Source organism: Oncorhynchus masou, chromosome 31 (genome assembly GCF_036934945.1).
Source record: "Oncorhynchus masou masou isolate Uvic2021 chromosome 31, UVic_Omas_1.1, whole genome shotgun sequence".
Taxonomy (NCBI): Eukaryota; Metazoa; Chordata; class Actinopteri; order Salmoniformes; family Salmonidae; genus Oncorhynchus; species Oncorhynchus masou.
In genome coordinates this window covers 48,777,932-48,802,096 of record NC_088242.1, presented here as the reverse complement: position 1 = coordinate 48,802,096, position 24,165 = coordinate 48,777,932, and the positions used below count along the sequence as shown (strand labels likewise).

Sequence of the window (24,165 nt, the reverse complement as noted above, 5' to 3'; positions counted from 1 at the left end):
CATTGCTGTACAGCTCTCCAGGAAAAATCAAGCGACAATCAAGCAACATGGAAGGAACAAGTCACCCCAATTCCCCCCAAGACTGGAGTAAGAGGATTTTCTCCAGCAAGAACATCCAGTCTGGTCCCAGGTGTCATCCAGTCCCAGGTGAACATCCAGTCTGTCCCCCAAGCTGTTGGGACCAGTCTGCTCTGGGCAAAGCAGCATGCAGTGATACTGAAAAACATCTGCCTTAGCGCAGCGGAGGAGAGGCACCTTATACAGGCAGACCTACAAAATTGCCTTTTTTTGCCAGAGAGAGCTGGGGCTTTTTGAAGAGGCCCTTGTTCCTCTTGGGCAGTGTAAGGCCGAGCCAACATGCTTTCACCTGGGTGTCTATGTGCTGCTCCCAAAGAAAATGCAGAACATATTAAAGATCCCGTAGGCGTTGCGCCCGAGTGACACAGGGGTCTAAGGCACTGCATCTCAGTGCAAGGCTGTATCACATCCGGCTGTGATTGAGAGTCCCAAGGGCAACGCACAATTGGCCCAGTGTCGTCCGGGTTTGGCCGGGGTAGGCTGTCATTGTAAATAAGAATTTGTTCTTAACTGACCTACCTAGTTAAATAAAGTTGAAATACATTTTTTTATATAAAAAAAGCTCCAGCAAATATTCAGTGTTGGCTGGTGATGGCTCGGTCAGCACAGAAGTAGAGGAGGACTGTAAATCGGAAGACAGTGATTCAGAAGATGAAATTGGAAATTGAGTACTGAATGTCTGTGTGAGTTCTATAGGGACAAACTGTCACAACTCCGACCGAAGGACACTCCCCTTCCCTGCTTCCTGCGCCTGACTCCTCACCCACTACACTCATACCGTTACAGAATACCGTTACAGAATCCCGCACCACTGGAATGGAGTCAGCAGGAGCAACAGCCACTCCCCTCCCATCGATGGAAGAAAAGGTTCTACATCACACCACCGTTCTCCATCGGATCGGAACGGCGATGGATCTGGTGATGGAGAGAATGGACCGATGGGAGAGAAGCGGTCTCCTCTCTCCACCTTCGGCCCCCCCTCCTCAGGACTCCCCATCTCCCGACTCCAGCACCCTCCGTCTTACGCTCCCGAGGGTCTATGATGGAGCGGCAGCAGGGTGCCAGGGGTTCTTACTCCAGCTAGAACTGTACCTGGCCACCGTCAGACCCATTCCCTCGGGAGCGGAGAGGGTGAATGTCCTCATCTCCTGCCTCACGGGTCGTGCTCTGGAGTGGGCAAACGCAGTTTGGAATGGCCCAGACTCAGCTAAGGAGCACTACCCCGAGTTTTCTCGCCGCTTCCGCGCCGTGTTTGACCACCCTCCAGATGGCCGAGCGGTGGGAGAACGACTATTCCATCTCCGGCAGGAGAAGAGGAGCGCCCAGGATTACGCGTTGGAGTTCCGTACCTTGGCAGCAGGATACGGGTGGAACGACAGGGCCCTTATCGACCAATACCGGTGTAGTCTCCGGGAGGATGTCTGCAGGGAGCTAGCGTGTCGGGACACCGCTCTTTCCCTGGATGAGCTAATTGACATGTCCATCCGACTGGACAATCTGCTGGCTGCCCGCGGGCGTTCGGAGAGGGTCCTGTGTGTTCCACCACCCAGCACCTCCACTCCTGTTCCGATGGAGTTGGGAGGGGCTTTGCCGAGGGGTACCGGAGGAGGAGGCTCCCTCTGCACCAACTGTGGTCGGAGAGGACACACGGCCGATCGGTGCTGGGGGGGTCCGTCTGGGAGTCGAGATGGCAGGCGGAACATTTCTTGATCACCCCAGGTGAGTCAGCACCAAACTCACCCAGAACCCCCTGTTGGTCACATGTTTGTCTTGATTTTTTTCCTTAATTTTTTCCCCTCTTCCCAGCATAGGGCGCTAGTCGATTCAGGCGCAGCTGGGAACTTTATGGATCGCGGACTCGCTATTAAATTAGGTGTTCCACTTGTGCCGATAGATTCTCCCTTTCCCGTGCACTCCCTAGATAGCCGGCCATTAGGGTCAGGGGTGGTCAGGGAGACCACGATCCCACTGGACATGGTACCGCAGGGGAATCATAGGGAGCGTATCAGTCTCTATATTATTGATTCGCCTGCGTTTCCAGTGGTGTTAGGGATTCCCTGGCTGGTCCGGCACAATCCTAAAATTTTGTGGAGACAGGGGGTTCTCCAGGGGTGGTCAAAGGAGTGTTCTGGAAGGTGTCTGGGAGTTTCCGTCGGTGCCACCTCGGTGGAAAGTCCAGACCAGGGTCCCACAATGTGCATTCCCCCCGAGTATGCTGATTTGGCAATCGCTTTTATTAAAAGAAGGCGACTAAATTACCACCACATCGACCGGGAAGGGATTGTGTGATAGATCTCTAGGTAAACACTGCGCTTCCCAAGAGTCACGTGTACCCATTGTCCCAAGAGGAGACGTTGGCTATGGAGACATATATCACGGAGTCTCTGGGACAGGGGTACATTCGGTCCTCCATTTCACCCGTCTCCTCAAGTTTCTTTTTTGTGAAGAAAAAGGAGGGAGGTTTGCGTCCCTGTATTGATTATAGAGGTCTAAATGCCATCACAGTGGGGTTCAGCTACCCACTACCTCTCATTGCTACGGCAGTGGAATCCTTTCAGGGAGCGCAGTTCTTCACAAAATTGGATCTCAGGAGCGCGTATAGCCTGGTGCATATTCGGAAGGGAGACGAGTGGAAAACCGCATTTAGTACCACATCGGGCCACTATGAGTACTGCGTCATGCCGTATGGGTTAAAATTTGGGTTAAAATTTTTCAATCCTTTGTAGACGATATTCTCAGGGACTTGCACGGGAAGGGAGTGGTTGTTTATATCGATGACATTCTGATCTACTCAGCCACTCACGCCGCGCATGTGTCTCTGGTACGCAAGGTGCTTGGTAGACTGCTGGAGCATGACCTATACGTCAAGGCTGAGAAGTGTGTGTTCTCCAAACGAGCCGTCTCCTTTCTGGGTTATCGCATTTCCACCTCGGGGGTGGAGATGGAGGGTGACCGCAGTAAGGCCGTGCGTAATTGGCCGACTCCGACCACGGTAAAAGAGGTGCAGCGGTTTTTGGGTTTTGCCAACTTCTACCGGAGGTTTATCCGGGGTTTTGGCCAGGTAGCGGCTCCAATTAGCTCACTGCTGAAGGGGGGTCCGGTGCGGTTGCGGTGGTCAGCAGAGGCGGACAGAGCTTTCAACAAGTTGAAGGCGCTGTTCACGGATGCACCCATGTTGGCGCATCCGGACCCCTCTCTAGCATTCATAGTGGAGGTGGACGTGTCCGAGGCTGGGGTGGGTGCGGGTGCTATCACAGCACTCGGGTACGCCACCAAAACTCCGCCCCTGCGCTTTCTTCTCGAGTAAGCTCAGCCCAGCGGAGCGTAACTATGATGTGGGGGACCGGGAGTTGTTAGCGGTGGTCAGGGCTCTGAAGGTGTGGAGACATTGGCTTGAGGGGGCTAAGCACCCCTTTCTCATCTGGACCGACCACCAAAATCTGGAGTATATTCGTGCAGCTAGGAGACTGAACCCGCGTCAGGCAAGGTGGGCCATGTTTTTCACTCGATTCCGGTTCACTTTATCATATAGACCGGGCTCCCAGAACGTGAAGGCGGATGCACTGTCCCGCCTTTACAACACGGAGGATAGGTCCACCGAACCTACTCCCATCCTTCCGGCCTCAAAGCTGATGGCACCGGTGGTATGGGAGGTGGACTCGGACATCGAGCGGGCGTTACGGGCTGAACCCGCGCCTCCTCAGTGTCCGGCGGGGCGGAGGTACGTGCCGCTTGGTGTTCGGGACCAACTGATTCGGTGGGCTCACGTCCTACCCTCCTCGGGTCATCCTGGGGTGAGGAGGACAGTGGGGAGCCTTCGGGGGAGGTATTGGTGGCCTCCCTTGGCTAGGGACGTTAAGGTTTATGTCTCCTCCTGTTATGCGCCCAGAGTAAGGCTCCTAGGCACCTTCCTAGAGGGAAGTTACAACCCCTCCCCGTTCCACAACGGCCATGGTCACATCTATCCGTAGATTTCCTGACCGACCTTCCCCCGTCTCAGGGCAACACCACGGTTCTGGTGATTGTGGATCGGTTCTCTAAGTCCTGCCGTCTTCTCCCGTTGCCCGGTATCCCAACAGCCCTACAGACTGCGGAGGCATTATTCACCCATGTCTTCCGGCACTACGGGGTGCCGGAGGACATCGTTTCTGATCGGGGCCCCCAGTTCACGTCCCGAGTATGGAGGGCATTCATGGAGCGTCTGGGGGTCTCGGTCAGCCTGACCTCCGGTTATCACCCCGAAAGTAATGGGCAGGTGGAGAGAGTAAACCAGGAGGTGGGTAGGTTTCTGCGGTCGTACTGCCAGGACCGGCCAGGGGAGTGGGCGAGATACATCCCCTGGGCTGAAATAGCCCAGAACTCACTACGCCACTCCTCTACTAATGTGTCCCCCTTTCAGTGTGTGTTGGGGTACCAGCCGGTCCTGGCACCGTGGCATCCGAGCCAGACCGAGGCTCCTGCGGTGGAGGAATGGGTGCAGCGCTCCAAAGAGACCTGGAGGGCCGTCCAGGAATCCCTTCAACAGGCTAGTGGACGGCAGAAAAGGAGTGCTGACCGCCACCGCAGTGAGGCCCCCGTGTTTGTACCAGGGGACAGGGTCTGGCTCTCGACCCGAAACCTGCCCCTCCGCGTGCCCTGCCGGAAGCTTGGGCCGCAGTGTGTAGGGCCGTTCAAAGTCCTGACGAGAATAAACGAGGTGTGTTATCGATTACAACTCCCTTCCTATTATCGTATTAACCCCTCGTTTCATGTGTCTCTCCTCAGGCCGGTGGTAGCTGGTCCCCTACAGGACGGTGAGGTGCCGGAGGTCTCTCCTCCCCCTCTGGACATCGAGGGGTCCCCGGCATATACGATACGGGCCATTCTGGACTCGAGACGCCGGATGAGGGGCCTGCAGTACCTCGTGGACTGGGAGGGGTACGGTCCGGAGGAGAGGTGCTGGGTACCCACCAGGGACATTTTGGATCCGTCAATGTTGAGGGATTTCTATCGCCTCCATCCGGATCGCCCTGTGCCTCGTCCTCCGGGTCGACCTCGAGGCCGGTGTCGGCGCGCGTCAAGGGGGGGGTACTGTCACGACTCCGACCGAAGGACACTCCCCTTCCCATTCGGGTGGCGCTCGGCGGTCGTCGTCACCGGCCTACTAGCTGCCACTGACTATTTCCTCCCCCTCCTTATGTGTTTATTGAGTGCACCTGTTTTGAGTTAGGTAGTTAGTAGTAAGGCTTTCTTAGTCAGCCAGCCCGCCTGGTTCCTTGTGCGGGATGAATTATTGTGACCGTCTGTTTGGTGTACTTGTGTGCACGTCTATGGGTTTTGTGTTTTCCCATTTTGTGTTTTTTTTCTGGACAGTTTAAGTCCACCTGTTTGAGGCATTTGTTTGTTCATTACACCCTGTGTTTTCGTGGGGGTTGGCTTATGTTCGCCGTTTCTCTGTGCATTAAAATAGCACTCCCCTGAACTCTCTGCTTCCTGCGCATGACTCCTCACCCACTACACTCAGACCGTTACAACAGTAAAGTTGAAGTACTATAAAGTTCAATCACTGTGAAGTTGAAGAACAGTAAAGTTGAAGTACTATACAGTTGAAGCACTGTAAATTAACCATTATTTTTTCCTCACAGCTCATAGAGCTCCACAAACAGGTGGCAGATATTTTTACGCAGGATACTTTGGGCTGCACCTTCCTCCATTATGCAGTGGAGGTGAGCTGCAAGGAGATAGACAAGTAAATCATAGACAACGGTAGGAAACTGACCCATCAATCAATGCAGTTGACTCCCATCCCACTTTAAGAATTAGAAAGTGATTTCAAGTACTGATATGACACTTTTAACATTTCGATAATGGAACCGCTCTGCAGTATCCCATACACTGAATATACAAAACATTAAGAACAGCTGCTTTTTCCATGACATAGACTGACCAGGTGAATCCAGGTGAAAGCATCTCAATATTAGGAAGGTGTTCCTAATGTTTGTTATTCTCAGTGTATAAACCCAATGAACATATTAATATTTCCTTCACTGTTGTGGATCAAACATAAAAAAGCTTTCTAACACATCTAACATGATTGATAGATATGTGTGAAATACTATAGATAAGGTGCTTGTGTGCACATGGATACTGGATGCAATATCTGAATCCTGTCCATTTTTTAACACACACATCACCTACCACTCTCCTGGATGTCACAGAAAAAGAGACGTGAGTCATATTGTCAACTTCCACACGCACACACGCACACGCACGCACGCACACACACACGCACGCACACACACACACACACAAACACACACACACACACACACACACACACACACACACACACACACACACACACACACACACACACACACACACACACACACACACACACACACACACACACACACACACACTTACATTTCTCTGTGTCATCCCCCTCTCCCTCTCTCACTCTCGCTTTCATCCCTCCTTCTTTCTCTTTCTTCACCCATCCCTCCTCTCCTCTAACCCCCCCTCTCTCCACCCCCTCATCCCTTTCTCCTGCCCTCCCTTCCTGAGGGTGAGACGCTGAAGTGGCGTGCAAAGAAGGCCAATGACCAGGAGCTGGCTGAGTACTTGGAGAACCGCCAGTACTACCAGATGATCCAACGAGAGGACCAGGAGACTGCTGTATGATGATCCCACTATTTACTGCAACCGCACCACACTCTCTCTCTGTCTCTCTCTCTGTTTGCCATACCTAACAATAGAAAGCCCTGTACTGGATTTGAGGGGGGAGGGAGGTGTCTTCCCTCTAACAGACCAGGCTGGCTACACTATAGAAATAGAATGACTATAGAATTACTATTACTATGGGCTACACTACCAGTATGGGTCAAAGTGTAGAGGTGAGCCAGTGGAGGCAGGTCTTTCTTTCTTCCTCTTGCTAGTGATGCTTCAGTTTGACTAGAGTATTGAGTGCTATGTGTCAGGAGTGCATGTATGTTAACCGCTTTTCTTCTATTATGAATGGGTCCAAGTCCTCTACACAGCAAGCGAATGGAAACGAAAGGGCAACTGAAAAAAGAACAGCTTTTTGGGGTATTTTCAGGTCTGGAGTAACTGGATCTGAATGTGGCTTCATGAACCTTGTATCTTTCTCCATATGCAATGTCAAGGTATTGTGTAAAGTTTCTGTCATTGAACGAGGTTGCTTTTAACCCCCTAGAGTTTATTGAGGCACCGGTGCCTCAATCTAAGTAACATAATAAAAAAATCCCCATCAAAATCCACCATTTTAAGCTAGAGATATCTGTTTGTATGGGCTGCGTATTAATACTGTGCTGTATATTTGCTCATCAAGCCTGTTTACTACAGTTTATTTTGAAAAAATAAACCTTTTAACATTGATCGTCGCAGTTTCTGACTGTCACTACTTTCAAAAATCTATTTAGGGTTATTTGATACGTTTACGTTAGTTGAAGCCTTAGGATCTTTGTTCAATTGGCTCTTCTTTTCTTAGATAAATAGAACAAAGGGCATCTCAGAGTAGGAATTTTCCCTTTTTGAACATAATGAATAATGTTATATTGACAGAGGGTAACTCATCTCGGATCAGCACTCCTACTAAGACTATTTGTGAATACGAGCCCTGGGATTAATTGGGGACATTCCTTGTGATCAGCAAACGTTCACAGATTATTTAATTGGTTCTTTCCTTACTTGATGGCTGGTCTTTTCTTGGGTTGGAAAATGGAGGACAACTTTGTAGGACTCAGCAGGGGAAGACTTCTTTCCACAAATTGGCCTTCATGTGACTTTTCCCAGCTTCCCAACTGAAGGCTCCAATAGCAACAGACCAACAATGTCCCCCACGCATGACTGATCCATTTCACCATGAGGAGGGAACCGACAACCTTGGGTGATGATGGCATTAAACTCTGCCCTGAGAAGCAACAGTCCACAAAGCCAAAAGAGAAATATATAAGCTTCTGCTTTTTACCGCTTTAATAGATGTTTAATATACATAAAGAAGCACGTGAATGTTTTCCAAGATATACAGCGGTAGGGTCACTGTATTTTTATCAAAGTGGATTGACAGGTTTTTCTAGAATAAACAATGAAACATAATTATATTGAACAAAAATATAAATGCAACATGCAACACTTTCAAATATTTTACTGAGTTATAGTTCATATGAGGAAATCAGTCAGTTGAAATTAATTAATTTGGCCCAAATCTATGGATTTCACTTGACTGGGAATACAGATAAGCATCTGTTGGTTACTGATACCTTAAACAAAATGGGCATCATTATCTCATCATGGTATTTCTGTGCATTCAAATTGCCATCGATAAAATGCAATTGGGTTCATTGTCCGTAGCTTATGCCTGCCCATACCATAGCCCCGACGCCACCATGGGGCACTCTGTTCACAACGTTGACATCAGCAAACCGCTTTCTCACACGACGCCATACACGTGGTCAGCGGTTGTAAAGCTGGTTGGACGAACTGACAAATTCTCTAAAACAATGTTGGAGGTGGCTTATGGTCGAGAGATTAACATTCAATTATCTGGCAGCAGCTCTGGTGGACATTCGTCAGCATGTCAACTGCACACCCCCTCAAAACCTAAGACATCTGTGGCATTGTGTTTTGTGAAACAAACTGCACATTTTAGAGTGGCCTTTTATTGTCCCCAGCGCAAGGTTCACCTGTGTAATGATCATGCTGATTAATCAGCTTCTTGATATACCACACCTGTCAGGTGGATGGATTATCTTGGCAAAGGAGAACTGCTCACTAACAGGGATGTGTAAGGGTTGTCGTCGGTGGAAGAAGGTGAGGACCAAAGCGCAGCGTGGTAAGTGTTCATGATTATGTTTAATGAAACGAACTGAACACTGAAATACAAAGCAATAAAGTGAACGAACAAAATCCGAAACAGTACCGTGTGGCCCAAACACTCACACAGAAACAAACACCCACAACTCAAAAGTTAAACCCAGGCTACCGAAGTATGATTCTCAATCAGAGACAACTAACGACACCTGCCTCTGATTAAGAACAATACTAGGCTGAACTCAAAACCCCAACATAGAAAAACACACATAGACTGCCCACCCCAACTCACGCCCTGACCATACTAAATAAAGACAAAACAAAGGAAATAAAGGTCAGAACGTGACGGGATGTAAACAAATTTCTGCGCAAAATTTGAGAGAAATAAGCTTTTTGTGTGTATGGACCATTTCTGGGATGTTTTATTTCAGCTCATGAAACATGTGACTAACATCTTGCATTTATATTTTTGTTCAATGTATAATAATATACTAACATAACCATACAGACACCCCAATCAAATTAAAAGCACTAAAGAAGCCACATTATGAAAATATATTACCTCAACAAAACATGTTGTTAATGAAAGAAACAGGGTTGCTACTGTGTACACTGAGACCAACAGAGGGGCAACAAGTGCTAAACGGTGCTCTATAACCCAGTGACCAAACCTTACACAAAACCTTACAGTATTTAAATAGGCATTATTTATCCAACTGAATAATTCCCTGACCAAACAGGTGTTCCTCACACCATAACAAAAGTCATGTGGACTTAATTGGGATAGAAGAGAGGGATAAATGTTTATGACCATGGGAAAAAATTGTACATTGTGGGTCTGTTGTGCAATAAGGATGCAGTGAATCATTGATGGATGATGTGAACAGCTCATTTGCTGGGTTGGAAAACATGAGAATCAAAATGTGAATTACTGGTCCTAGTAGTGAAAACTGAAAATGTATATTCTATTCAGCTCTTTGGCTTGCAATTCACCTGCCATTCTCAGGTTTCCCCTAAACCTTTTTACATTCTTATAACAGACGTGGTTCAGAATTTTGGATTGTAACTTAACACTGACATAATATTTGCATTTAAGGCTGTATTAAATGCAATATTAGTATATTTGAGAGTCTACCGTGTTACCTGATGACAACAGGTGTATTTAACAATAAAAAAAGGGATGTCACAAAAAAGGTGTACGTGATAAACTTACTGTAAAACACGTTTGAATAAATAATAATTCATGAAGCAGGTAGGTCTCAGAAATCATGACCACTGTATATAATGCAAATTAAATGGGCTTGTTTTTGCCTCCAATTATATGGATTAAAGTGATGCCACATGGATAAGTGATGTCACCGAGTGGTAGATTTAAACATTGTTCATATGCGACCAGCTCAAACTAGTTTCGAAAAAAAAGAAGGACGACACAGTAAACGCAAGCTGTACTCTGGGTGCGGAAAGCAAACGACTACACAACCGGTATAGTGATTTGACTGTGAAGTTGCCTGTTTGTGAGAATGAAGTAAGTTGACGCACTGTTTTCTAATCCCGCATTTTTTGTCAGTTTAAGGCATTCATTATTAACAATCATAGACCATATCCATATGTTATTTACATTGTTTCTTTGTTCACTGATTTGCTGTCGATGTTCAGAACAAGTGCATGCATTGGTAGGCTGGGAAGTGCGCATTACGCACAAACCAAATCTCCAATTTGTTTTACGAACAATCAAATACCATATCGCTACAGACTGGGTTTTTACTCTATATTCTCAAACTCTTAAGGTAAATTTTGAATATACCGTTTTAAGACTTCTTACAATGGGAGGGAGATTTTTAAAAACTTTGTTTTCACATTCCTATAAGAGCATCCCTGTGTTATTATTTAGCCCGACTCTACTAGGTGTTAGAAAGCGTATCCTAGGGTGTTACTTGTTTAGCTTACACCTATTACCACCTAAACCAGAATCGGATGTAATTATTCAATAAGATATAATTGTTAAATTCAAATATGGGAAAGTAAATTCAGCTTTTGATAGTGCAAGTGATCTAATTAATTGAGTTTTAATGGTAGAAAAAGGTGGTTTCTATTCATTATGGGACAATCATCAGACAGTGTGGTTTCTAAATGTGTTTGTTCTCCTGTCAAAACCATCAAAATGTTGGGATTCATCTGACCCTGTAGGAAGCTACCATGGCTAGCTCATTGTTTGCCTTGGGGGGTTATTTTATTCCCAATTAAAGCAACACTCTTCGTGCACTTGCAGGATGTCAATCCTGCCAGAGATTTTCCACACACTTTTGTCTAGTTTTAGGTTATAAGGCATGGCATGGTAAGGTAATCCTATGAGACTATATTCAAGCTTTATAGCTAAGGTTGAACTGAGGAAGAGTGATTGGAGGAATGGAATGCACCCCATCACTCTTTTGTTGCTCCCTATCTTGACAACAACTTTTAAAGATTTTATTTTACAAAACCTTTAGTTAAGGTTTTGTTTGTCTTGTATGTAGTTGTGAGACAGTTGTTGTGAAGTAGCTGTGAATAGTTGTGACCTCCTCAGCTCACGTTGTCTATTTGTTCAGTATGTCTACGCATGTTGGTTCCATGGTTATAACAAGGTCATGTCTTAGTAAAACCTGGATTCACATTGTTTATACAGTGTTTGGTTGATATGATAATTTTGTTCTAGAGATCCAAGACGGATCTGCGTTCAAGATCATCTTTAAACGACTTTCATGAAGTTTGCCTTTTGGGAGAGTGAACTCTCCGGTTCATGAGGAAGTTCTCAAAATGTACTGCCCTTGCATCTACCAAAGGGAGCATCACGCTTATTTTCTTCATCTTAAGACTTCATTGTCTTCTTATGCAAATAGGTTTACATTCAGCTGGACAGTGGAGAGGCCTTGCTCCTAAGATGTGGCATGGGATCTGTGTTAGGGCTTTTGAGAGAAATGAAAACAGGCAAGAAGCCCCTTTGTTTTGGTCCAATGAATCAGTATTCCTTTGAGGGGACTCTAAAGGCCTTTCAGCAAGCGCTTGGCCTCTCCCTCCGCATGGCTGGAGCACAGAGAGGGAGAGGGAGCCTGCTGAGAGCCTGTTCTGTTCACACAAAAGCCCGGAGAAGCCCTCCACATTTGGGGCCGGGAGACGAGCGGGATTTGCTCGGCCGGCTGACGTGTGAAAGAACGGACTCATTTAATGGAGGCCTTTCTCTTGAAACTGAACTCTCAAAGAAGACTCTGTAATTTCCCAGCCCAGTAATGGAGGGGGGGGGGTGGAGAGAGACAGGGAGAGATGTATGGGTTATTGACACATTTAATGTATTCAAAGGGGATGCCTGTGGCCCACATATTAAAGGGATATACTGCTGTACTTGTTGATTGAGCACTCATCAAGTAATAGCAGAAGGCTTGAAGGCGTTCAGTTGATTCAGTGAGACAAAGGTTATCTAGGCAAAATATTATGATCGGATAAGAGCAATGTTAGAATCCATTAGCCTACTTTCATCATGCATAACTGTCAACAGGAAAATGTCTGTAAGTGGTGTACACTACCGCTCAAAAGTTTGGGGTCACTTAGAAATGTCCTTGTTTTTGAAAAAAAATAAAATGTTTGGTCCATTAAAATAACATAAAATTGATCAGACATACAGTGTAGACATTGTTAATGTTGTAAATTACTATTGTAGCTGTAGCTGGAATATCTTCATAGGCGTATAGAGGCCCAGAATCAGCAACCATCACTCCTGTGTTCCAATGGCACGTTGTGTTAGCTCATCCAAGTTTATAGTTTTAAAAGGCTAATTGATCATTAGAAAACCCCTTTGCAATCATGTTAGCACAGCTGACAATTCTGATTAAAGAAGCAATAACACAGGCCTTCTTTAGACTAGTTTAATATCTGGAGCATCAGCATAACGTCAAGAGTAAAGAGGCGACTCCGGGATGCTGGCCTTCTAGGCAGAGTTGCAAAGAAAAAGTAATATCTCTGACTGGCCAATAAAAATAAAATATTAAGATTGGCAAAAGAACACAGACACTGGACAGAGGAACTCTGCCTAGAATGCCAGCATCCAGGAGTCGCCTCTTCACTCTTGACATTGAGATTGGTGTTTTGTGGGTACTATTTAAGGGAGCTGCCAGTTGAGGACTTGTGAGGCGTCTGTTTCTCAAACTAGACACTCTAATATACTTGTCCTCTCGCTCAGTTGTGCACCGGGGCCTCCCACTCCTCTTTCTATTCTGGTTAGAGCCAGTTTGCTCTGTTCTGTGAAGGGAGTAGGACACAGCGTTGTACAAGATCTTCAGTTTCTTGGCAATTTCTAACATGGAATAGCCTTCATTTCTCAGAACAAGATTAGACTGACCAGTTTTAGAAGAAAGTAATTTGTTTCTGGCCATTTAGAGCCTGTAATCGAACCCACATATACTGATGCTCCAGATACTCAACTTGTCTAAAGAAGGCCCGTTTTATTGCTTCTTTAATCAGAACAACAGTTTTCAGCTGTGCTAACATAATTGCAAAACGGTTTTCCAATGATCAATTAGCCTTTTAAAATGATAAACTTGGACTAGCTAACACAACGTGCCATTGAAACACAGGAGTGATGGTTGCTGATAATGGGCCTCTGTACGCCTATGTTAAGCTGAAGTCGGACGTTTACATACGCTTAGGTTGGAGTCATTAAAACTCGTTTTTCAACCACTCCACAAATTTCTTGTCAACAAACTATAGTTTTGGCAAGTCGGTTAGGACATCTACTTTGTGCATGACCCATTTAATTTTTCCAACAATCCAACAAACAGACAGATTATTTCACTTAAAATTCATTGTGTCACATTTCCAGTGGGTCAGAAGTTTACATACACTAAGTTGACTGTGACGTTAAACAGCTTGGAAATTTTCAGAAAATGATGTCATGGCTTTAGAAGCTTCTGATAGGCTAATTGACATCATTTGAGTCAATTGGAGGTGTACCTGTGGATGTATTTTAAGGCCTACCTTTAAATTCAGTGCCTCTTTGCTTGACATCATAGGAAAATCTAAATAAATCAGCCAAAACCTCAGAATTGTCTTTTGTAGACCTCCACAAGTCTGGTTTATCCTTGGGAGCAATTTCCAAACGCATGAAGGTACCACGTTCACCTGTACAAACAATAGTACGCAAGTATAAACACCATGGGACCATGCAGCCGTCATACCGCTCAGGAAGGAGATGCGTTCTGTCTCCTAGAGATGAACCATCATAAAAAAAGCCAGACTACGGTTTGCAACTTGCCATGGGGACAAAGATCGTACTTTTTGGCGAAATGTCCTCTGGTCTGATGAAACAAAAATAGAACTGTTTGGCCATAATGACTATCGTTATGTTTGGAGGAAAAAGGGGGAGGCTTGCAAACCCGAAGAACACCATCCCAACCGTGAAGCCGCAGGAGGCTGGTACACATCACAAAATAAATGGCATCACGAGGGAGGAAAATTATATAGATATATTGAAGCAACATCTCAAGACATCAGTCAGGAAGTTAATGCTTGGTCGCAAATGGGTCTTCCAAATTGACAATGACCGCAAGCACTCTTCCAAAGTTGTGGCAAAATGACTGAAGGACGATAAAGTCAAGGTATTCGAGTGGCCATCACGAAGCCCTGACCTCAATCCTATAGAAAATGTATGGACAGAACTGAGAAAGCGAGTGCGAGCAAGGAGTCCTACAAACCTGACTCAGTTACACCAGCTCTGTCAGGAGGAATGGACCTAAATTCACCCAACTTATTGTGGGAAGATTGTGGAAGGCTACCCAAAACGTTTGACCCAAGTTAAACAATTTAAAGACAATGCTACCAAATACTAATTGAGTGTATGTAAACATCTGACCCACTGGGAATCTGATGAAATAAATATAAGCTGAAATAAATAATTATTTTTATCATTATTCTGACATTTCACATTCTTAAAATAAAGTGGTGATCCTAACTGACTTCCGACAGGGAATTTTTACTAGGATTAAATGTCAGGAATTGTGAAAAACTGAGTTTAAATGTATTTGGCTAAGGTGTATGTAAACTTCCGACTTCAACTGTAGATATTCCATAAAAAATCAGCCGTTTCCAGCTACAATGGTCATTTACAACATTAACCATGTCTGCACTGTACTTCTGATGAATTTGATGTTATTTTAATGGACAAAACATTTGCTTTTCTTTCAAAAACAAGGACCCCATAAGTGACCCCAAACTTTTGAATGGCCGTGTATTTGCGTGGTTTTCCATGTAATCATGGAAACAAAAATACAGATATTAGTAGGCTATGTTCATAGGCTAAAATGATCCACCAACTAAGATGAAGGACAGTTAACTGCAGAGTAACTTCAAAGTAAAGTTATCTATAAACTGGACATTCCTGCAGTCAGCGTATCAATTGTACACTCCCTCAAACTTGAAACATCTGTGGCGTTCTGTTGTGTGACAAAACTGCACATGTGGCATTTTATTGTCCCCAGCACAAGGTGTACTTGTGTAATGGTCTTGCTGTTTAATCAGCTTCTTGATATGCAACACTTGTTAGGTGAATAGATTATCTTGGCAAAATGCTCACTAACAGGGATGTAAGCAAATTTGTGCACAAAATTGGAGAGAAATAAGCTTTTTGTGCGTATGGAACATTTCTGGGATATTTTATTTCAGCTCATGAAACATGGAACCAACACTTTACATGTTGCATTTATATTTTTTGTTTAGTGTATGTTTTTATTTTTCTACAAATTAACTAAAATTGAAAAGCTGAAATGTTTTGAGTCAATAAGTATTCCACCCCTTTATGGCATGCTTAAACAAGTTCAGGAGTATACATTTGCTTAACAAGTCACATAAGTTGCATGGACTCACTCTATGTGGAATAATAGTGTTAACATATTTTGAATGACTACCTCATCTCTGTACCCAACACATACTATTATCTGTATGGTCCCTCAGTCGCCCAGTGAATTTTAAACACCGATTCAACCACAAAGACCAGGTAGACTTTCCAATGGCTTGCTAAGAAGGTCACCTATTGGTAGATAGGTAAAAATAAAAAAGGAGACATTGATTATCCCTTTGAGCATGGTGAAGTTAGTAATTACACTGATGGTGTAGCAAGACACCTAGTCACTACAAAGATTCAGGTGGCCTTCCTAACTCAGTTGCTAGAGAGGAAGGGAACCGCTCAGGGATTTCACCATGAGGCCAATAGTGACTTTAAAACAGTTACCGAGTTTTATGGCTGTGATAGGAAAAAACTGAGGATGGCTCAACAACATTGTAGTTACTCCACAATACTAACCTAAACGACAGAATGAAAAGAAGGAAGCCTGTACAAAATAAAAAATATTCCAAATTAAGCATCCTGTTTATAAGGCACTAAAGTAAAACTGCAAAAAAAATGGCAAAGAAATTAACTTTATGTCCTGAATACAAAGCGTTATGTTTGGGGCAAATCCAACACAACACATCACTGAGTATCACTCTTCATATTTTCAAGCACGGTGGTGGCTGCATTATGTAATGGGTATGATTGTCATCGGCAAGGACTAGGGAGTTTTTTGGGGGATAAAAATAAATGGTATAGAGCTAAGCACAAGCAAAATCCTAGAGGAACATTTGGTTCAGTCTGCTTTTGAACAGACACTGGGAGACAAATTCACCTTTCAGCAGGACAATAATCTAAAACACAAGGCCAAATATACACTGGAGTTGCTTACCAAGACGGCAATGAATGTTCGAGTGGCCTAGTTACAGTTTTGACTTGAATCGATTTGAAAATCTATGGCAAGACTTAAAAATGGCTGTCTAGCAATGATCAACAACCAACGTGACAGAACTTGAAGAATTTTTAAAAGAATAATGTGCAAATATTGCACAGTCCAGGTGTGCAAAGCTCTTAGGGACTTACCCAGAAATACTGACAGCTGTAATCACTTCCCAAGGTGATTCTAACATGTATGGAGGTGTGAATACTTAAATGAGATAGTTCTGTATTTCATTTTGAATATATTTGCAAAAACTTCTAAAAACATGTTTTCACTTTGTCATTATGGGGTATTGTGTGTAGATGGGTAAGAAACATATATGCTTTTAATTCAGGCTGTAACACAACAAAATGTGGAATAAGTCAAGGGGTATGAATACTTTCTGAAGGCACGGTAGCTGACTAAACTCCACTACATGGTGAAGGAAGTTTCTGATGAACTCCACCAAAAGGGTGGAGCAGAGACCAGGCTTTTTGGAATTCAGGTCTGACTACATTGGTTCACCCAATATCAATACTTTAAAAAAAATGTTATTTATTAAATGCTAACCTTGTACCTATGTTTGCCCTCTGTAGTTATGTGTCTTTCTGTGTTTGCTGTCAATAAACATTAATCAAATACAAGTACTGACTGTGTACTTGTTGAGATTCAATTGGCACATGCACATTTGCGCTGAGTTGCCATCTTAGATCAAGAGCGATGAACAAACAGTTGGTGGTTGTATGTGATGGACAAACATAGGTATAACGTTAGAAAGTTTCCTAATTCTGATTAGCACATGAACGCAGCATTAGTAATTTGATGCCCAACTCAACAGTCGATGAGGTGGCACGCAACCATTGGTTGATGCAATGCAACGCCTCCTTTGTTCCTCTGGTAAATGTAGAGGTTAACCCAGGCTCTGCAGCCCTCAGCATCACTCCAATTCCCCAGGCGCTCTCATTTGCTTCTGTAACCGTAAAAGCATTGGTTTCATGCATGTAAACTTTAGAAGCCTTCTCCCTAACTTTGTTTTATTCACTACTTTAGCACACTCAGCCAACCCGGATGTCCTAGCCGTGTCTGAATCCTGGCTTAGGAAGGCCACCAAAAATCCAGAAATTTCCATCCCTAACTATAACATTTCCCGATAAGATAGAACTGCCAAAGGGGGCAGAGTTGCAATCTACTGCAGAGATAGCCTGCAGAGTTATGTCATACTATCCAGGTCTGTGCCCAAACAATTCGAGCTTCTACTATTAAAAATCCACCTTTCCAGAAACAAGTCTCTCACCGTTGCCACTTGTTATAGTCTCCTTCGGTCCCCAGTTGTGCCCTGGACAGCATATGTGAATTGATCGCCCCAAATCTATCTTCAGAGTTCGTAGTGTTAGGTGACCTAAACTGGGACATGCTTAACACAATCTAAGCTAGATGCCCTCAATATCACACAAATCATCAAGGAACCTACCAGTTACAACCCTAAATTCGTAACCATGAGCACCCCCTTAGATATCATCCTGACCAACCTGCCCTCGAAATACCCCTCTGCTGTCTTCAACCAGGATCTCAGTAATCACTGCCTCATCGCCTGTGTGCGTAATGGGTCTGCGGTCAAACGACCACCCCTCATCACTGTCAAACACTCCCTAAAACACTTCAGTTAGCAGGCCTTTCTAATTGACCTGGCCCGGGTATCCTGGAAGGATATTTACCTCATCCTGTGAGGATGCCTGGATGCTCTTCAAAAGTGCTTTCCTCTCCATCTTAAATAAGCATGTTCCATTCAAAAAATGTAGAACTAAGAACAGACTTCACCCCAGACTTGACTGCCCTTGACCAGCACAAAAACATCCTGTGGTGTTATGCATTAGCATCGAATAGCCCCCGCGATATGCAACTTTTCAGGGAAATCAGGAACAAATGTACTCAGTTAGGAAGGCTAAGGCTAGCATTTTCAAACAGAAATTTTCTTCCTGTAGCACTAATTCCAAAAAGTTCTGGGACACTGTAAAGCCTATGAAGAATAAGAGCACCTCCTCCCAGCTGCCCACTGCACTGAGGATAGGAAACAATGTCACCTCCGATAAATCTACGATAATCGATCATTTCAATAAGCATTCTCCCACGGCTGGCCATGCTTTCCACCTGGCTACCCCTACCCCGGCCAACATCTCAGCATCCCGTGCATCCCCCGCTTCTCTTTCACCCAAACCAGACAGCTGATGTTCTGAAAGAGCTGCAAACTCTGGACCCCTACAAATCAGCTGGGCTCGACAATCTAGACCCTCTTATTCTGAAATTATCCACCAAAATTGTTGCAACCCCTATTACTAGCCTATTTAATCACTCTTTCGTATCGTCTGACTTCCCCTTAAATTGGAAAGCTTCCACGGTCATCCCCCCCTTCAAAGGGGGAGACACTATAGACCCAAACTGTTATAGACCTATAGATCCTGGCATGCCTTTCTAAAATCTTCAAAAGCCAAGTTAATAAACAGATCCCCGACCATTTTGAATCCAAACCGTACCTTCTCCACTATGCAGTCTGGTTTCCAAGCTGGTCATGGGTGCACCTCAGCCACGCTCAAGGTCCTGAACGATATCATAACCGCCATCGATAAAAGACAGTAATGTGCAGCCGTCTTCATTGACCTGGCCAAGGCCTTCAACTCTGTCAATCATTGCATTCTTATCTGCAGACTCAATAGCCTTGGCTTCTCAAATGACTGCCTCGCCCCGGTTCACCAACTACTTCTCAGATAGAGTTCAGTGTGTCAAATCAGATGGCCTGTTGTCCGGTACTCTGGCAGTCTCTCTGGGGGTGCCACAGGGTTCAATTCTCGGGCAGACTCTTTTCTCTGTATATATCAACAATGTCGCTCTTGCTGCTGGTGATTCTGTGATCCAACTCTACGCAGACGACACCATTCTGTATACTTCTGGCCCTTCTTTGGACACTGTGTTAACAAACCTACAAACGAGCATCTATGCCATACAACACTCCTTCCATGGCCTCCAACTGCTTTTAAATGCTAGTAAAACTAAGTGCATGCTCTTCAACCGATTGCTGCCAGCACCCTTCCGCCCGACTAGCATCACTACCCTGGACGGTTCTGACCTGGAATATGTGGACAACTACAAATACCTAGGTGTCTGGTTAGACTGTAAACTCTCCTTCCAGACTCACATTAAGCATCTCCAATCCAAAATTAAATCTGGAATCGGCTTCCTATTTCGCAACAAAGCCTCCTTCACTCATGCCTCCAAACATACCCTCTTAAAACGGACTATCCTACCGATCCTTGATTTCGGCGATGTCATTTACAAAATAGCCTCCAACACTCTACTCAGCGAACTGGATGTAGTCTATCACAGTGCCATCCGTTTTATCACCAAAGCCCCATATACTACCCACCACTGCGACCTGTATGCTCTCGTTGGCTGGCCCTTACTACATATCTGTCGCAAAACCTACTGGCTCCAGGTCATCTATAAGTCTTTGCTAGGTAAAGCCCCGCCTTATCTCAGCTCACTGGCAACACCCACCCGTAGCTCGTGCACCAGCAGGTATATTGCGCTGGTCACCCCCAAAGCCAACACACCCTTTGGCCGCCTTTCCTTCCAGTTCTCTGCTGCCAATGACTGGAACTAATTGCAAAAATCTCTGAAGCTGGAGTCTTTTTTCTCCTTCTCTAACTTAAAACATCAGCTGTCTGAGCAGCTTATTGATCACTGTACCTGTACACAGTCAATCTGTAAATAGCCCACCCAACTACCTCATCCCCATATTATTACTTACCCTCTTACTCGTTTGCACCCCAATATCTCTATGTGCAGTTTTTATTTTTTATTTTTTATTTCACCTTTATTTAACCAGGTAGGCCAGTTGAGAACAAGTTCTCATTTACAACTGCGACCTTGCCAAGATAAAGCAAAGCAGTGCGACAAAAAGAAGCACCAGGACCGTCTCCTAAAGTTGATTCAGCTGCGGGATTGGGGCACCACCAGCACAGAGCTTGCTCAGGAATGGCAGCAGGCAGGTGTGAGTGCATCTGCACGCACAGTGGGGCGAAGACTTTTGGAGGATGGCCTGGTGTCAAGAAGGGCAGCAAAGAAGCCACTTCTCTCCAGGAAAAACATCAGGGACAAACTGATATTCTGCAAAAGGTACAGGGATTGGACTGCTGAAGACTGGGGTAAAGTCATTTTCGCTGATGAATCCCCTTTCTGATTGTTTGGGGCATCCGGACAAAAGCTTGTCCAGAGAAGACAAGATGAGCACTACCATCAGTCCTGTGTAAACAGTAAAGAATCCTGAGACCACTCATGTGTGTGGTTGCTTCACAGCCAAGGGAGTGGGCTCACTCACATTGTTTCCTAAGAACACAGCCATGAATAAAGAATGGTACCAACATCCTTCGAGAGCAACTTCTCCCAACCATCCAGGAACAGTTTGGTGACAAACAATGCCTTTTCCAGCATGAAAGACCACCTTGCCATAAGGCAAAAGTGATAACTAAGTGGCTCGGGGAACAAAACATCAATATTTTGGGTCCATGGCCAGGAAACTCCACAGACCTTAATCCTATTCAGAACCTGTGGTCAATCCTCAAGAGGCGGGTGGACAAACAAAAACCAACAAAGTCTGACATACTTCAAGCATTGATTATGCAAGAATGGGCTGCCATAAGTCAGGATATGGCCCAGAAATGAATTGACAGCATGCCAGGGCGGATTGCAGAGGTCTTGAAAAAGAGGGTCAACATTGCAAATATTTACTCTTTGCATCAACTTCATGTAATTGTCAATAAAAGCCTTTGACACTTATGAAATGCTTGTAATTATACTTCAGTATTCCATAGTAACATCTGAAAATAATATCTAAAGGCACTGAAATAGCAAACCTTGTGGAAATTAATATTTGTGTCATTCTCAAAACTTTTGGCTATGACTGTAGTCGGGCAGGAACTCAACCATGGTCACTCACAAGTTACAACTCCCAAAAGCATAAAAAAAAGATATAGGAAATACATGGAACCATAATGTGTTTTGATCATCTCTTTCAGCCCAGTGGCTAGTAAACTTTCCAATAATATGTTGATAATGATATTACATTTTCTCTCCACAGAATGCAAGGTGTGTTCTCAATGACACTTGTGCTGCTTGTGGCCTTGATGGTCACAGCAGAAGCAGCACACAAACATGGTGACAAAAAAGGTGAGATGTGATCAAACTACATTAATGTGTACAGTATGTCAGATAAAAAAATGTTTTATCCCTTTGAAGGAGCTCATGTTATGTTGTGTTACTGCAAATGTCAGGCAAAATCAATTCAATTATTTTATTTGTTTTATTTTTGGTGCCACAGGTCAGAAAGCCAAAGAGGGGGGCAAAGCAGAATGTGCTGAGAAGCGCTTTGGCAAATGTGTGCCCAATGCTGGTGACTGTGGAGATGGGTTCCGTGAGGCCACCTGCAGTGAGCACACCACCAAACACAAGTGCAATATCCCCTGCAACTGGAAGAAGGCCTTTGGTGGTACGAGGGCAAATGTTGGAGATGGATGTGGTCCTGACAGACACATACAGTACATACATATATTCACATATATGTAAATATACTACATGTATCTGCATTCTGTACCATCATCATTAGTAACTAGGGCCCATAGGTTTTCATGGTCACTGGTCAGGTCTCATCGTGGTCAGGAAAAACTCTGGTCTCTAATCATAACGGAATTAGATCGACATGTTTTTATGGATGTTTTATATGATAAAATAGATGGTATTTCTTTCTAGCTGACTGCAAGTACAGGTTCACCAATTGGGGTGAGTGTGACACGACCACCGGCACTAAGAGCCGGTCAGGAACCCTGAAGAAAGACCTGTTCAAGTTAGACTGCGAGGCCACCATCACGGTGACCAAGCCATGCTCCTCTAAGCCCAAGGGGAAGGGAGGAAAAGGTAGGTCGGATCTCATTTATTAGACCACCATAGGACAAACCCAGCGGGCAAAACCCATTGAAATTCTGTTTGTTAAGGGGATGTTGAATACTGATGGCATACTCCTTAGCAGGTATGCATTTGTCACTAAACTGGAAAAGCAGGTTCTCCAAAACAATATGAAAACACAAACCCAACACTGCAGAAAATAAAGCAATTCATATGCTGAAAGGAATTTCATAGCCACCCTGTCAAAATGCACTTCGCCGTTTGACTGAGAATAGCCCAATTGAATCCTAACAACTGACTTTTTCTTCTTTTTTTCTAGGGAAGAGGACAGAGTGACAACTAAAGAGTGAAGCTTGAGGACTGACTGAGACACAGCAGATGTGACTTCTGGCTTACTTCAGCAGCACAATCGTCACCCTCCTTTGCCAAACACTCAGCCAGTGTCTCTGACTGGTCCCAAAATGACACCCTATCCGTTATATAGTGCACTACTTTAGATCAGAGGGCCCTGGTCAAAAGTAGTGCAATATATAAGGGATAGGGTGTCATTTGGGATGTAGCATCTGTCTCTGCCACTCAGCGCTTTGTCCTTCTCAAAACAACAACAACCCAACAATCTCTGTCTATACTCTCATGTTCATGTCTTTTCACGAAAACAATCTTGTTATGTGTTTTTATTTGTTTTAAGGGTTAAAAAAATCTTTACATTCTTTTCAGTAGGAAACTTGACATATAAGTCAGTCTTCATAGTTTTAGGCCATCCTGTGTTTTTTTTAACAGAAAATGTAAAGAACTCAACTTCTATTGATAGTTGTAATAAAGCTATAGTTACAAAATTAAACATAAACAAACAACACTATGAACAAAATTATAATATTTCTTCAATGATCATGAGTGTTGTTGACCATGTTCCAAGAAGCTCAAAAATACATATTTTAGAAGATTTTAGAGGAATCGTTTTTGTATGTGGATATGTGTACTGTCTATATCCTGGAAACAAATATTAGAATTATATGGAACAATGGAACTCCTCTGCAAAATGTATTTTTGAACTATAGAAATGACTGGAATTGCAACACAAGGTTTGTATAAAATAATAAAATACTGTACTGTTGTTTGTATAACAAAAATTAGTTGTGTTTTGTCTGAATACTTTTCATATTAAGTAATTGTTTTTCTCAAATCAAATCAACGTTTATTTGTCACGTGCGGCGAATACAACAGGTGTAGACCTTACAGTGAACTGCTTACTTACAGGCTCTAACCAATAGTGCAAAAAAGGTGTTAGGTGAACAATAGGTAAGTAAAGAAATAAAACAACAGTAAAAAGACAGGCTATAAAAGTAGCGAGGCTATAAATGTAGCGAGGCTACATACAGACACCGGTTAGTCAGGCTGATTGAGGTAGTATGTACATGTAGATATGGTTAAAGTGACTATGCATATGTGATGAACAGAGAGTAGCAGTAGCGTAAAAGAGGGGTTGGTGGGTGGGACACAATGCAGATAGCCCTATTAGCCAATGTGCGGGAGCACTGGTTGGTCAGCCCAATTC

The 24,165-nt window shown here is 44.2% G+C and overlaps 1 protein-coding gene across 2 annotated transcripts; it reads left to right on the top strand.

The window, feature by feature from the left end:
* The first annotated feature begins 10,278 nt into the window (after nt 1–10,278).
* LOC135524046 (midkine-A-like) lies at nt 10,279–23,740 on the top strand. 2 transcript variants are annotated; one of them, XM_064951186.1, is made up of 5 exons: nt 10,279–10,414; nt 21,790–21,878; nt 22,030–22,197; nt 22,458–22,622; nt 22,930–23,740. In XM_064951186.1, exons 1-5 carry the CDS (start codon nt 10,410–10,412, stop codon nt 22,944–22,946), a joined length of 444 nt encoding a protein of 147 aa, XP_064807258.1. In that variant the 5' UTR covers nt 10,279–10,409; the 3' UTR covers nt 22,947–23,740. The 2 variants fall into 2 exon arrangements, with proteins under 2 accessions (XP_064807258.1, XP_064807259.1); XM_064951187.1 differs by having other exon boundaries at nt 10,296–10,371.
* Nucleotides 23,741–24,165: the final 425 nt, after the last annotated feature.